At 41.2% G+C, this 13,639-nt stretch overlaps 1 protein-coding gene across 2 annotated transcripts in view; it reads left to right on the top strand.

The window, feature by feature from the left end:
• TUT7 (terminal uridylyl transferase 7) overlaps positions 1 to 13,639 on the top strand; it is a 75,849-nt gene that overhangs the window by 33,483 nt on the left and 28,727 nt on the right. For both annotated transcript variants that reach the window (XM_075828775.1, XM_075828782.1), the window contains exons 9-12: positions 821 to 947; positions 7,160 to 7,279; positions 10,375 to 10,506; positions 10,740 to 10,920. In XM_075828775.1, the coding sequence (XP_075684890.1) occupies positions 821 to 947; positions 7,160 to 7,279; positions 10,375 to 10,506; positions 10,740 to 10,920 (560 nt within the window). The remainder of the gene's footprint in view (positions 1 to 820; positions 948 to 7,159; positions 7,280 to 10,374; positions 10,507 to 10,739; positions 10,921 to 13,639) is intronic.

Here is a 13,639-nt window from a genome sequence, read left to right as displayed (position 1 = left end):
CAAGGCTCCAGCCACGAATGATAGGACCTTGGCCGTTGTGATGCCAGGGGCTATAATTAAGAGGCCCAGCCAGCATGGTTGTTTGAATAAACTGAAGGGGGATTTGGTTCTGTCTCAGTGGGTTCTGGGAGGAAAGCTTTTCATATCAGTCTTCAGGTGTACATGGGGTCACTCAATTAGTAATCTTGTGCTTATAGTGGGAGTACTTGCACTTCAGATGCAGAAAATAGGTTAGCTGACCGGTGGTGAGGGAAGCGCATGGCAGAGGACCGCCCTGGTTTTCCTTGCACTTGCAGAAGGCTGACTAGGCTGGCAATCGAGCCTGACCACCTACCTGCAGCTAGGAGGAAAAAGACAGAAATAAAAAATAGCCGCAGTCCTGTGAAACAGGTCATGTCTGCTTCCTACGGACACCAACGCCAAGACTCTCTCCTACGTACTGGCAGCCCTCTAGTGGCAAGGGCATATAACCAATGGTGCTGTGTCCAACAATGATTAACAAAAACTGTTTTTTTATTTTTAATTTATTTAACCAAATTAAAAGGCATTAATGTTTTTAAAGGTTTATTTTAGGGCATTTTATTTCAAGATTACCTATTTTGTAGCCATTGCCAAAACCATTGTATTCTGTACAATTTTATTCGACAGTCACTGGGCAGTTCTTTTATATGAAGTTACTCGAAGGTGAACATTCACTTTAACTGTAAAACACGTGATGTGACATCCAATTATATGCTAATCCTCCTGTATAGAGTTATATGTATTAAAGTTGAGTAGGCTATGACGGACTAATGTCAAATTGTCTTATTTCTCTTATTAGTGACCTTATATGTAAAGTGAGTGCTGGCAATGAAAATGCTTGTCTCACCACCAACCTTCTGGCTGTCTTGGGCAGACTGGAGTCGAGGCTTGTACCTTTGGTGGTGGCTTTCCGGTATTGGGCAAAGGTAAATAACCTTCCTAATCTAGCTGAGTGTTTCTTTGCTTCACATGATAATATTTTAAGTGTTTGTGTTTTTTGTTTTTGTTTTTTTATGCTAATTTAGCAGAATTTGGAGCTTTAGGGTATCTTCACACAGGGCGGATGTGCTGTGGGAAAAGTCAATCAGACCCGACCCAGAATCTATAGGGAATTGCGTCCGAAAGTCCACACCAAATCGTGGTGCACGTTTTCGTCCAGATTCGCCGCAGCGTAACGCAGCCGATTTAAAAAAAAAAAAAAAAACTCAATACTCTCCTCCCTAGCGTTGCCATGGCAATGCGTCCTTTCTCACCACATCTGGTCTCTGTGCAGCTGGCCTCCTACGATGAACACGCATCGGTCACATGGGATGAAATGTCATCCCAGGAGGACAGCAGCATGGAGAATAGCCATGGGGATTAAGGAGCTGTCGCTATGGTAACGCAGGTGTAGTAAGTGGTTTCCTATTTGCGTGTTCTTATTGCAGATTTACAGCTTCTCCACAGCAAAAATGACATAATTTTTTTTTTTCTTTTTTACATTTTGTTATGGATTTTCACTTCTCTGTTGAATTCAAGGGGGGGATATCCGTAGCAATCAATTGCAGCGACTCCGCAGTATAAATTAACGTGCTCAATTTATGCGTTTTTTTTTGTTTTTTTCTTATTTTTCTACTTTTTTTTTTCTCGCAGCGTGCGGGTGAGATTTGTTGATCTTATCCACCTTGCTGCTATTGTAATACGCTGGAGCTAATCAGCCCTGTGTGAAAATAGGCTTAGCATTTCAAGCGCAACACGTGATCACACTGGTCACGTGGCTTTTTAGTCTAGAACTTTAACCCCTTCCCGACATTTGTCATATGGATACGACATGGAAAGCTAGTGCATCCTGCATTTTGCCGTATCCATACGACAAATGGTTGGTACCGGCTCAGAAGCGGAGTAGGTGCCATCATCGCCGGATGTCAGCGGTGTATTACAGCTGACATCCGGCTGTAATGGCTGGGAACGAAATTAGCTTCAATCCCTGCCATTAACACATTAAATGCAGCGGTCAAAGCGATCGCTGCATTTAAGGAGATTGCAGCTAATCGGCAACCCAGCAGTGAAATTGCCGGGGTTCCGGTGGCTGCAATGGCAACGGGAGGCCTAATACTGGCCTCCCGGTCTTCCTAGCACGGAACCAGTTCAGGCCCTGCCCGGAGGGGGGCCTGAATGGCTTCCGTAGCCGACAGGAGGATGGCACCAGCTCAGGAGCTGAGCCGGTGTCGTCAGCGGTGGATGTCGGCTGTATGTTACAGCTGACATCCACCTGTAACGGCAGGAACCGGAGCTAGCTCCGATCCCTGCCATTAACCCCTTAGATAAAGCGATCGCTGCATCTTAGTGGTTGGCAGCAGATCGGCAGCTCTACCCTGCAATCGCAGGGCTGCTGACTGCTGTTATGGCAACAGGAGGCCTAACAATGGCGTCCTGCTCTGCCATTACGGAAGTCGATCAGGCCCCGCCGGGAGGCGAAGCCTAATCGGCTTGCAGTCAGTGAATAACTGACCGCTTTAATACATTGCACTACGTAGGTAGTGCAATGTATTTAAAAAAAAATAAAAAAATCTGACAGTTGGGCCTTCAAGTCCCACCAGTGGGACTTTAAAAAAAAAAAAAAAAAAAAAAGTTTTTTAACCCTTTCAGGACCGTGCTCATTTTGGCCTTCAGGACCAGCCCCATTTTTTCAAATCTGACGTGTCAATTTATGGAGTAATAACTCTGGAATGCTTTTGCCTATCCAAGCGGTTCTGAGATTGTTTTCTCGTGACGTACTGTACTTTGTGGAAAAATTTGGTGAATAAATTCATTGCTTATTTGTGAAAAACACCAAAATTTAGAGAATTTGCAAAAATTATGATTTTTCTAATTTTAAATGTATCTGCTTGTAAAACAGATAGCAATACCACACAAAATAGTTACTATTTCACATTTTCCATATGTCTACTTTATATTTGCATTGTTTTTTGTACATTATTTTATTTTTCTAGGACGTTACAAGGCTTAGAACTTTAGCAGCAATTTCTCACATTTTCAAGAAAATTTCAAAAGGCTATTTTTACAGGGATCAGTTCAGTTCTGAAGCGGCTTTGAGGGCCTTATGTACTAGATAGACCCCATAAATCACCCCATATTAAAAACTGCACCCCTCAAAGTATTTAAAACAGCATTCAGAAAGTTTCTTAACCCTTTAGGCGTTTCACAGGAAATAAAGCAAAGTAGAGGGGAAATTTACAAATTGTTATATTTTTTTTTGCTGAAATTCATTTGTAATCCATTTTTTTTTTTTTTTTTTTCTGTACAACAGAAGGTTTTATCAGAGAAATGTAACTCAATATTTATTGCCCAGATTCCGCAGTTTTTAGAAATATCCCACATGTGGCCCTAGTGTGATAATGGACTGAAACACCGGCCTCAAAAGCAAAGGAGCACCTAGTGGATTTTGGGGCCTCCTTTTTTTTTTTTTTTTAGAATATATTTTAGGCACCATGTCTGGTTTGAAGAGGTCTTGTAGTGCCAAAACAGTGGAAATCCCTCAAAAGTGACACGGTTTTGGAAACTACACCCCTCAAGGAATTTATCTAGGGTACACTTAGCATCTTGACCCCACAGGTCTTCTGCTATATTTGTTGGAGTATGTCTGTGAAAGTGAAAATCTACTTTTTTTTTTTTTTTTTCTGAAAAAATGTAAAAAAAATATTTGCAAGGAATAAAGAATAAAAAGCACCCCAAAACTTATAAAGATACTTCTCCAGATTACAGCAATACCCCATATGTGGTACTAAACTGCTGTTTGGACCCACGGCAGAGCTCCGAAGGGAAGGATCGCCATTTGGATTTTGAAGCGCAGATTTTGCTGGATTGGTTTTCAGTGCCATGTCGCGTTTGCAACGCCCTGGAGGGAGCAAGACCGTGGAAACCCCCAAAAGTGACCCCATTTTGAAGACTGCACCCCTCAAGGAATTTTTCTAGGGTTAGTTAGCATTTTGACCCCACAGTTTTCTTTGCTGAATTTAGTGGAATTAGGCAGTGAAAATGAAAATCTACTTTTTTTTTTTCTGAAAAAACATAGAAATCTTTAATTTTTACAATTAATAAAGGAGAAAAATCACCCCAAAATTTGTAAAGCAATTTGTCCTGATTACAGCAATATGCCATAATGTGGTAATATGTGTCACACTGACAGGAAGCTTATGAGGACCTACCTCCGGCTGGTTCTCATGGGCTGCCGTGCATGACAGACCCGGGGGCTCTTGTATGGCCTCCGATTTTGCCTTATAAACCGGTCCTCGAAAGTTTGTTGTAGCAACAAACTATTCAGTTCGTTGCTACAACAAACATTCCCTGCGATCACATGACCGGGACCTCAACCAATTAGGTCCTGATCATGTCTCCGGGACCAGAGGCAGGGGATAACAGCGCGATCCGGGTGTCAGCCCTACTCTGAGACACCCGGATCGCGCTTTTAACACCCACCGTGAATTCACGTTGGCGCTGCACAGAGCCCAGCAAGCGCTGATGTGAATTTACTGTGGGTGCTCGGGAAGCAGTTAAAACCTATAATAAAAGTTTCAAGAAATAAATTACAATCGCCCTTTTCCCTTTATAAAGTCCTTTTTATTATTGAAAAACATAAATGAACCATACATATTTGGTATTGCTGTGATTGTAACGGCCTGAACTACAAAAATATTTTATTTTTACGACGCGGTGAACGGCGTAAAATAACGTAAACTATACCAGAACTTTTTTTTGACCACTTTGCCCTACAAATATTGGAATAAAAAGTGATCAAAAGGTCGCATGTATCCAAAAATGGTACCTATAAAAACTATATCTCATCTCTCAAAAAACAAGCCCTCATACAGCTCCGACCAAAAAATTAAGTTATGATTCTCTCAACTTGGTGACCGAAAAAATACATTCTTTTTACAAAAGTAGGTTTTACAACTTTTTGCACCATAAAATTAAAGTGCTATAAATTAGGTATCGCCGGAATCGTACTGACCCGCATAATAAAGTTAGCATGTAATTTACAACGCATGGTGAACGCTGTATAAAAAAAAAAAAAAACTATGCCAGAATTGCTGTTTTTTTGGGTCACCTGGCCTCCCAAAAAAATAGAATAAAAAGTGATCAAAAAGTCGCATGTACCCCAAAATGGTACCAATAATAACTACAGCTGGTCCTGCAAAAAAACAGCCCTCCTACCACGAAGTCTATCAAAAAATAAAATTAGTTAAGGCTCCCATAAGTCAGGAAATAAAAAAATTAAAATAAAATATGCAGTAGTGCAGGCCCGAGGGGAAAATTTCTTCTGTTTCAAGAGGCGATTTATCAAGCCCCTAAAATTAGGGAACCAGGAAGGGTAGGGCGCAAACACATCTGCTGGAAGCGAGAGCGCGCGCATTATACCAGGAGAACACTTCCCAGCAAAATTCCCCAAACTGCAAAGGTGCAGAATGTGGACCAAAAGGGGATAAGGAAGGACATTTATCAGTGCGACACTGGCCTGTGCAGAAAGGATTGCTTCACAGCGTAACACACAGCTATGAATTATTTTGCCCAGATTATATGTACCCCCTCATTATAAACTGAAATACCAGTAATACTCCAGGCAAAATCCACACTCCAAAAGCTAAATGGCGCTCCCTCCCCTCTGAACCCTACAGTGTGTCCAAACAGCAGGTTACTTCCACATATATGGCATCGTCCTACCCGGGAGAACCCTTTAACAATTTTTGGGTTGTCTCCAGTTGCTCCCAGCCTTCAGTCATTTATTTTTATTTTTTCCCCAATGACCATATGAGGGCGGCTTAATTTTTACGGGACAAGTCGTTCTGTTTTAATGTATGATGTAATGGGAAGCTGGGAAAATTCAGGATGGGCTGGAATTGGAAAAACAGTTCTGCTATTTTCTTATGGGTTTCTTTTTTACGGTGTTCAATGTACGGTGAAAATGACGTTCTCCTCTGCTGGTCAGTACGATCACGGTGATGCCAAATTTATATAGTTTTTGTATCTTTAGAAAAGTTTGAAAGAAACTAAAAAATTTTTTGCCACAGGCAGGTCTCAATAGCAATCATCCCATTTCAGGGCTGGGAGTGTTCACAAGGCTCCCAGCTGCAATGGGAGTACATCGGCTCCCACGATCTTGCCGCACGGGAGCCGGTGATGGCTCTGAAGCTAAAGGGGCTGTAAACGCCTCCGATGCCGGTGGTTACATCTGACCCCGGCATCTGAGAGGTTAAATGCTTGTGATTAGAAATTTTTCTTATCGCATGCGTTGCCACTGGGTCCCTGCTGTGTAACACACCAGAGATCCAGCGGCTATGGCGCCAGCTCTGCTTCTGAATGGGCATCATATTTAAAGACCCTTTCCCGACGTAGATCAACAGATCCGCGAAGTGAAAGGGTTAAGGACCGTCCAGTGTGACTCTTCAGGCGAGTGGCACCCCAAGCGAAAGATCTAGATACAAATTTAGATACTTAATCCCCTACAGTTAAAAGCACTGGTGGTGATTTAGGATTGTTAATTGTCCTGACGGGTTCCCTTTAGGGTATGTTCACACGGCCAAATTTCAGACGTATACGAGGCGTATTATGCCTCGTTTTACGTCTGAAAATACGGCTCCAATACGTCGGCAAACATCTGCCCATTCATTTGACTGGGTTTGCCGACGTACTGTGCAGACGACCTGTTATTTACGCATCGTCGTTTGACAGCTGTCAAACGACGACGCGTAAAAATACAGCCTCGTCAAAAGAAGTGCAGGACACTTCTTTGGACGTTTTTGGAGCTGTTTTCTCATAGACTCCAATGAAAACGGCTCCAAAAACGGACGTAGAAAACGGCGTGAAAACGCCGCGAAAAATGCGAGTTGGTAAAAAAAAACGTCTGAAAAGCAGGGTCTGTTTTCCCTTGAAAACAGCTCTGGATTTTCAGACGTTTTGGTTGACTACGTGTGAACATACCCTTAGGCAAGTTATAGGCTAGTTGCAAACATTGTACTGAGGAATAAGTGGATTCTAACCTGCAAAGTCATGTTTTGATTTTTTGTTTGTTTTAAAGTGTATCTCATTGGTTAGTATAAAATCTATTTTATTTCTAAATCATTGTCCATTTTTTCTTATTTTTATATATCTATTTTAACAGCTATGTGGCGTTGACAGACCAGAAGAAGGTGGTTTACCACCATACGTAACTGCTCTCATGGTGGTTTTCTTACTCCAGCAAAGAAAGGAGCCTGTTCTCCCTGTCTACTTAGGATCGTGGGTATGTTCTCTCTCTCTTTGAAGGGCAGAAGATCAAATAAATCACCCAAGATTTAATCCAGATTATAGAAAAAAAAAAAATTCCCTCTGTTTTAATACAACCAAAAAAAGCGGTGTCTAAACCGTATCCTAGTCTATTGGTGTTATTAGTCACTATAGTCAATGCATCCTCTGTGAACCGGCCTACATATACCGCCTTTGCCCATCTGACTAGAACACGGCGCTACAAACTACATGTCTCCACACTTCCTGCTCTCTCTAAGTAGTAAGTCAGACTGCCACTGTAGCTCCTGGTCGTTTTATAAAAATATGCACATGTGCAAATAGTGAAATTCTTCATTCAGCCAGTGGAGATTGCGCAGCAAATGATTGTATCCACTGACGTCAACAAATAACATTCAGCGAACAGAAAAAAGTATCCGGCACACCAATTTGAAATAAAGGTAATTTTTATTTGTTTTTTAATGCCAGTGTCAGAGTGCAATGTTTCGGTCTAAGCGACCTTCTTCAGGCACTGAGCCGTGCTGGGTAAACTGCATGGACGAGCGCTGAGTGAAGTAATAGCAGCTGGCCGCTCTGTCAGCTGCTATTACTTCACTCAGCGCTCGTCCATGCAGTTTACCCAGCATGGCTCCATGCCTGAAGAAGGTGGCTTAGACCAAAACATTGCACTCTGACACTGGCATTAAAAACCAAATAAAAATTACCTTTATTTAAAATTGCTGTGCCCGGTACTCTTTTCAAACTCATTATCGGGTTGGGCCCCTATCCGTAAAGTTACTGCCCCAAAGCTTAGAGATTGTGATGAACTGTTCTGACTTCTGTTTGATGGAGTGCTGTCATGTAGACCTTTGGTGGGTTCAAATCGGAGTATGCTAAGGGGCTACATTTATTGTAGAGAAGTGGCATAATGTGTGTTCGAAAAATGGAGCACATTCCTTTTTATGAAGGACTCCAACTAAATCTATTACGATGGTTGTGCCATACACTTATTCGAGACATGAGGTGGAGTATTTGGCTCGTTTCACAAGACACACATTATGTAGCATGCAGCATTTTGTTAATTTTGTGGCAATTTGAGCCAAATTTAACTTTTTATCCTTTTGAAAAGTGTTACTCTTGCAACACTTGACTAATGTGCGTCAATTGTTACTTCTTGAATTAAATAGTGTCGGTTATGTGTTTGTGGGGACATTGATGTATTGGGTGACACCACTGCACCTGACAATTACAAGTGAACAGGTCATCTGAATTTCAGCAATGAAGTATCAGGCTTTAAATGTGTAACTTCAAAAAAAAACAATACATTTCTGCATATATTGTGCTAGAACCTACCTAATTTTTTTTTTTTCGTTTTGGCACCAAATTATTGCACGCACACTATATATTAAAAAAGAAAGTTAAATGAAATCCCCCCCTAGATAATGTTCACTTCGTTAATGATCCTTCTGCAGGTACACCTACGGAGACCTTCTTACCGCTTCCTCTAGATATGCTCACAGAACCAAACAAATAGTCAGTGATTATGTAGTCAAAAAAAAGCAATCCCACAGAAAATAACAGCTGATCCAAAAAATGACATCGTAAGACATAACCTTTTAATACATTGGGATAAAAAAGGGAAAATGATTATCCCTCCAAACAATGATGCAAAAAAATAATGCACAAAAGGAAATAAAAACATACCCTCACCCTTAAGTTGAGAGAACAGGAAAATAAAACTGTCCCTGCTTTTCCCGATCGGGTCACCCTTCCTAATCTGAGTAATGCCCCTACTCAAGGGGCAACTCCCACCTGTACACTAGATACCCTATTATTGACCTAGCCCATTCTATATGGTGGAGATCTGGTACAGAGGTGGCACCTAGATAGGCAAATGCACAAATAGAAAAAGAAAAAAAACGTCAAACTTTGCACAATAGTTAAGCACAAATGAAGAAAAAAAACAAAACCCAGCAAAAAAGATACTCCTACAAAAACATAACACAACCACCAGACGGAGGTTGTGAATGATGAAAAAGAAATCAGTCTGTCCACAGAGGTGGTTCTGATTAACTTAAAATGGACATAATAAACTGCGTTCCAAAGAGTTTTCCCTGAAAAAAAGTTCATCAGGGAACAAAACTAGTAGTCAAAAAGAAATCGGCAAAAAACAAGATCAATACTTGTAAGACCTAATGCAATAGAGCTGGATGTAAAAAGTCCTACTGGTTCAAGATGATTAGCAATGTACAATGGCAAATAAAACCAATGTATCATGTGGGTTAAGGTGCTCACAACCCAGGTTACCGTATGTAGTACAGAGAAGGAGACGATAACCCCATCAATTCACAGGGAAGCTCTCCAGGCTAGTTCACTCCTGGAATCTCTCATTGCAGACCATGGTGGTTTTTTCCACATGCACTATTGGTTTTTCTTCATTTGTGCCTAAACATTGTTGCGCACGGTTTGCCGTTTTTGCACATTTTTGCTTTTTCTATTTGTGCATTTGCCTATCTAGGTGCCACCTCTGTACCAGATATCCACTATATAGAATTGGCTAGGCCATTAATAGGGTATCTGGGGTACAGGTTGGAGGTTGCAGTCGTCCCTTGAGTAGGAGCGCTACTCCGACTAGGAAGGGTGACCCGATGGGTTATACCAGGGTCAGCTGTTTTTCTTGTTCTCTCAACTTAAGAAAAAACCCTCCCCCTCTCCCTTATTATTTTTTGCATCATTTCTTAGAGGGATAATCCTTTTCTTATTCCAATATATTCATTAAATGTTACGCTTTACTGTGCAATTTTTTTGATCAGCTAATGTTTTTTTCTGTGATTTCGCTTCCTCTAGATAGTAAAGTTTGAACGTCTAAATCGGCTCTTCTGCATACAGTAATGTTACAAAATTCCTATGGTTCTAAAAAGATTTGTTCATCCAGAGAAGGATTTGCTAAAGAACCGTTGGGCATATTGGTGTTCCATTTGCAATCTACTTGCCCATGCTGTGTTAATGCGCATTGTTTTAGCCGCTCAATGTTTACTTGTTTGTATTATTCACCTATATTGCTTAGCTTGAACTCTTTTTTTTTTTTTTTTTTTTTGTAATTTTGTTTAATAGATTGATGGCTTTACAATTTCTAAACTGGGCCAATTCAGTCTGAAAGAACCCAACAATGAATATATGTTTTGGGAATGCAGTGCTGTGGCAGATGAGAATCAAAATAATGGCAAATATTCTTCTAAAGGAAAGGTAAGAATTATTATATTAAAATTAAATGTAAAAGGACATCATCCTAGAGCTGGATGCTGTAATATGCTAGTGGCTATGACTTTCAAGAGGAGGTTTTACTTCCCTGACCGATTACAGCAGAAACGGTTGACAAGCAGCGCACTTTATTATGACCGGTAGTAAAACTCCATATGGCATAGTACTTAGAATTAAAATCTTAAATATTTCTACAATAAATTTGTGTTCCTTTCCAGGTTTCACTCGTCTTTGACACAGAGAAATATTGTTCTGCCTCTATTGGTCAGCTCTGGGTTGATCTGCTTAGATTTTATGCACTGCAATTCAATATGTCTGACCTAGTTGTCAATGTTCGGGTTAAAGAGAAGCTTTCTAGGGAATTGAAGGACTGGCCTAAAAAACGAATTGCTATAGAAGGTAACATTGCTATGCTTGACTGTTTTTGTATACATCAAATGGCATACATGTCATGTAGGAAATAAAATATAAAGGTCTGTCTCTGATGATCATAGCAGGAACCATGTAAAATATTAAGTGAACACCTCCCACAAAGGTATACGCGACAATAAAAGATCACATACAGACATTAATTTAGGTGAGTGGGGTAAGGCCGGGAGAGTCTAGCCATGGAGTCCACATTTCTTCATATTTTCTCATTGAACAAATGCCTCTAAACAATACTGTTAAGGAGGGGAGCGGGGTCAGTCCCACCAGTGAGAGGCCATTAATTTGGCCTGGTATTCTAGTTAAATTGAAAAATTTTCTGTGATATTTATGTCCATGTAACCCCATGGGAAATGCTACAGTTACTGGAGACAATAGGTAGTCCCCTCAGTGGATTATAGCCCTTGTGTACTTTCGGCAAACAGTAGAATGTAGCTCTGTCAGCCAATGGGTCTTAAAAAGGTCAATTCCTTGTATTATTGATAAGTTTGTCTTGAAGAGCTTGATTCAGAATTCCCCTGTAAAGATGGTAGTGGGGTCTGAATTCAGACTCCTGTAGCATTCCCCTTGGGATAATATTTCTATCTAGATAAATCTTCCTGTATTGGGACCTATCCGTGATAACGATACTGCCCCCACCCCCCTTGTCAGAGGGCTTAATTATTGCTGGAATTAGAGAAAGATGACAAAGATTTAAAATGAGTGCTACTCAAGTTGCTCTACTTAGGATCAATGTCTGTCAACCTAGAAAGACCCTCCACCACCATTTCCTTGAAAATATCTATATACTGAGTATAGTATAGGGTGACCGGCAAAGATAGGTGGTGTTTTTTTACTTATTCGACTTAGATTGGTAAATCGGCCACCTCCTATTTCACTTTGGCCTGTCCATCACAGATTTACCAACATACAGAAGTCAGGTAGATCTGAACATTGACGTTTGGGCTTAAATTTACATCGGAAATTGATGATTCTCATATCTCCTGCTTACATCTTGCCATCACAATTGACAAGCTGGGCAGGTTATCGTCTAGTCTCTTTAGGAAGTCTACAGCTACTAACCGCTTACTTTCCTGGGGTTGCCATCAACCTGGCCGCCTTAAACGGGGTATCCCAAAGGGGTAGTTGCTCCGGATCCGGAGAAACTGCTCCTTTTTGGACTTTATTGATGAGGCAGATGATCTAGAGTAGTTTTGAGGCGGGGGCAGTGTACCTGGTGACTTGTCCATGCCCCCTTAACTATGTGTGGGTAAGACCATCCGCCAATTCAGGCGACCTATCTTTAACCACATTGGCTAATGAACGATCTTCCATAAGAATATTGCCTGACACGCTTGGCAATGCCATGGGGGTGATCAGAGTTGCTTGAAGTACCAGGGCATAGAGAAGATGCGCTACTCACTAAGGGGTGGCAATTTGGATAATTACCTGTTGCGCAAGGAAGCCCAATGGACATTCAGACTCGTGCGTCAAGCCCTTGGGACTCAGTGACTCCATTTCTTTTGCTGACTTGATTGAGTAGGAAGGATACCCTTCTGCTTATTTAGTACCTCATCTATGGGATCATCTTTTCTAAATCCTGATGCTTGGTATCTTTGTCGGACATGTTGCCAGACATTGAGACAATAGTGATCAGTCAATACTATTCGAACATACTACTATAGCTTTAAGGACGGTACATAACAAGTCTGCCTTATACTTACTAGCCTGTGACTAAACGTCACAATTTAATAATCCCTACTGCTGTCGGCATCTTTCTAAACCACTTAGGTGTGGGACATGTATTCAACGAGAGAAGTATTAGGTGTTGTTCAAATTACCTATTCTATTGCATGCTGCCTACACTGAGATCCTTTAGTCTGATATAGTAAACAGCCTGTTCTGTCTCCGTTGTGGAAGAATGTCCCCGGCGAAGCAGCGTCCCGCTGCTATAGTTACACACTTCCCGGGCCGTGTCGTCATTCACGCCCATATGCTAGTCGGGCCTATCAGAGGGATGGATTCTAGTCTTGAAATAGTTGGCGTTCTCGCCGCCACATGCGGCTTAACATCAAGGAGCTTGAGTCCACCATTAGGGCTCTAGCTCCGCAGTTTCAGCTGCTTATCTATCCAGTAGTCAAACGGCAGTTTTTCCTGCCCTAATATATTCTATCTTTGCATTAAATGCCCCTGATGATCCCTCTCAAACAAAGGGAAGGGGAAACGCATAGAGCATGAATTCTCACTATTTAACATTGTGCATACAATGTAATTAGCTGTGTCTAGGACAACCGTATATTGAGTGTACCAGTTTATCTAGCGGAAGGGCGGTAGCTCGTGTAAGTCACACTCCGCTGTACCTTAGCAGGTTGTCTACCCTTATTTACCCGATTTTATATATGCGAAAATAAGTGTAGGCAAACTAATACAGCTGTCCATAACTTCCATGTCTAGCACAATATTTTTGGTGAGAGAATAACATTATGTAAACATTCCAGACTAGCTGAGAGGACACAGTGCATCACTACATTGTTTGTCCATTAAATATAAGCGATCTAATTCGCTCCCTGGGCTTGATTTACACTTTTCTGTATCTTTTTTTTATTTTATCTGCTTATCGCATAACCCACTGTAGGGATAGGCATGACATGTAAGCTTCTAGAGATTGAATATCAGTCACTATTCATCTGGAGTGCCACTAGTTTTTAATTTG

This window comes from Rhinoderma darwinii, chromosome 1 (genome assembly GCF_050947455.1).
Source record: "Rhinoderma darwinii isolate aRhiDar2 chromosome 1, aRhiDar2.hap1, whole genome shotgun sequence".
Lineage (NCBI taxonomy): Eukaryota > Metazoa > Chordata > Amphibia > Anura > Rhinodermatidae > Rhinoderma > Rhinoderma darwinii.
This window is presented reverse-complemented; position numbering and strand designations above follow the sequence as displayed.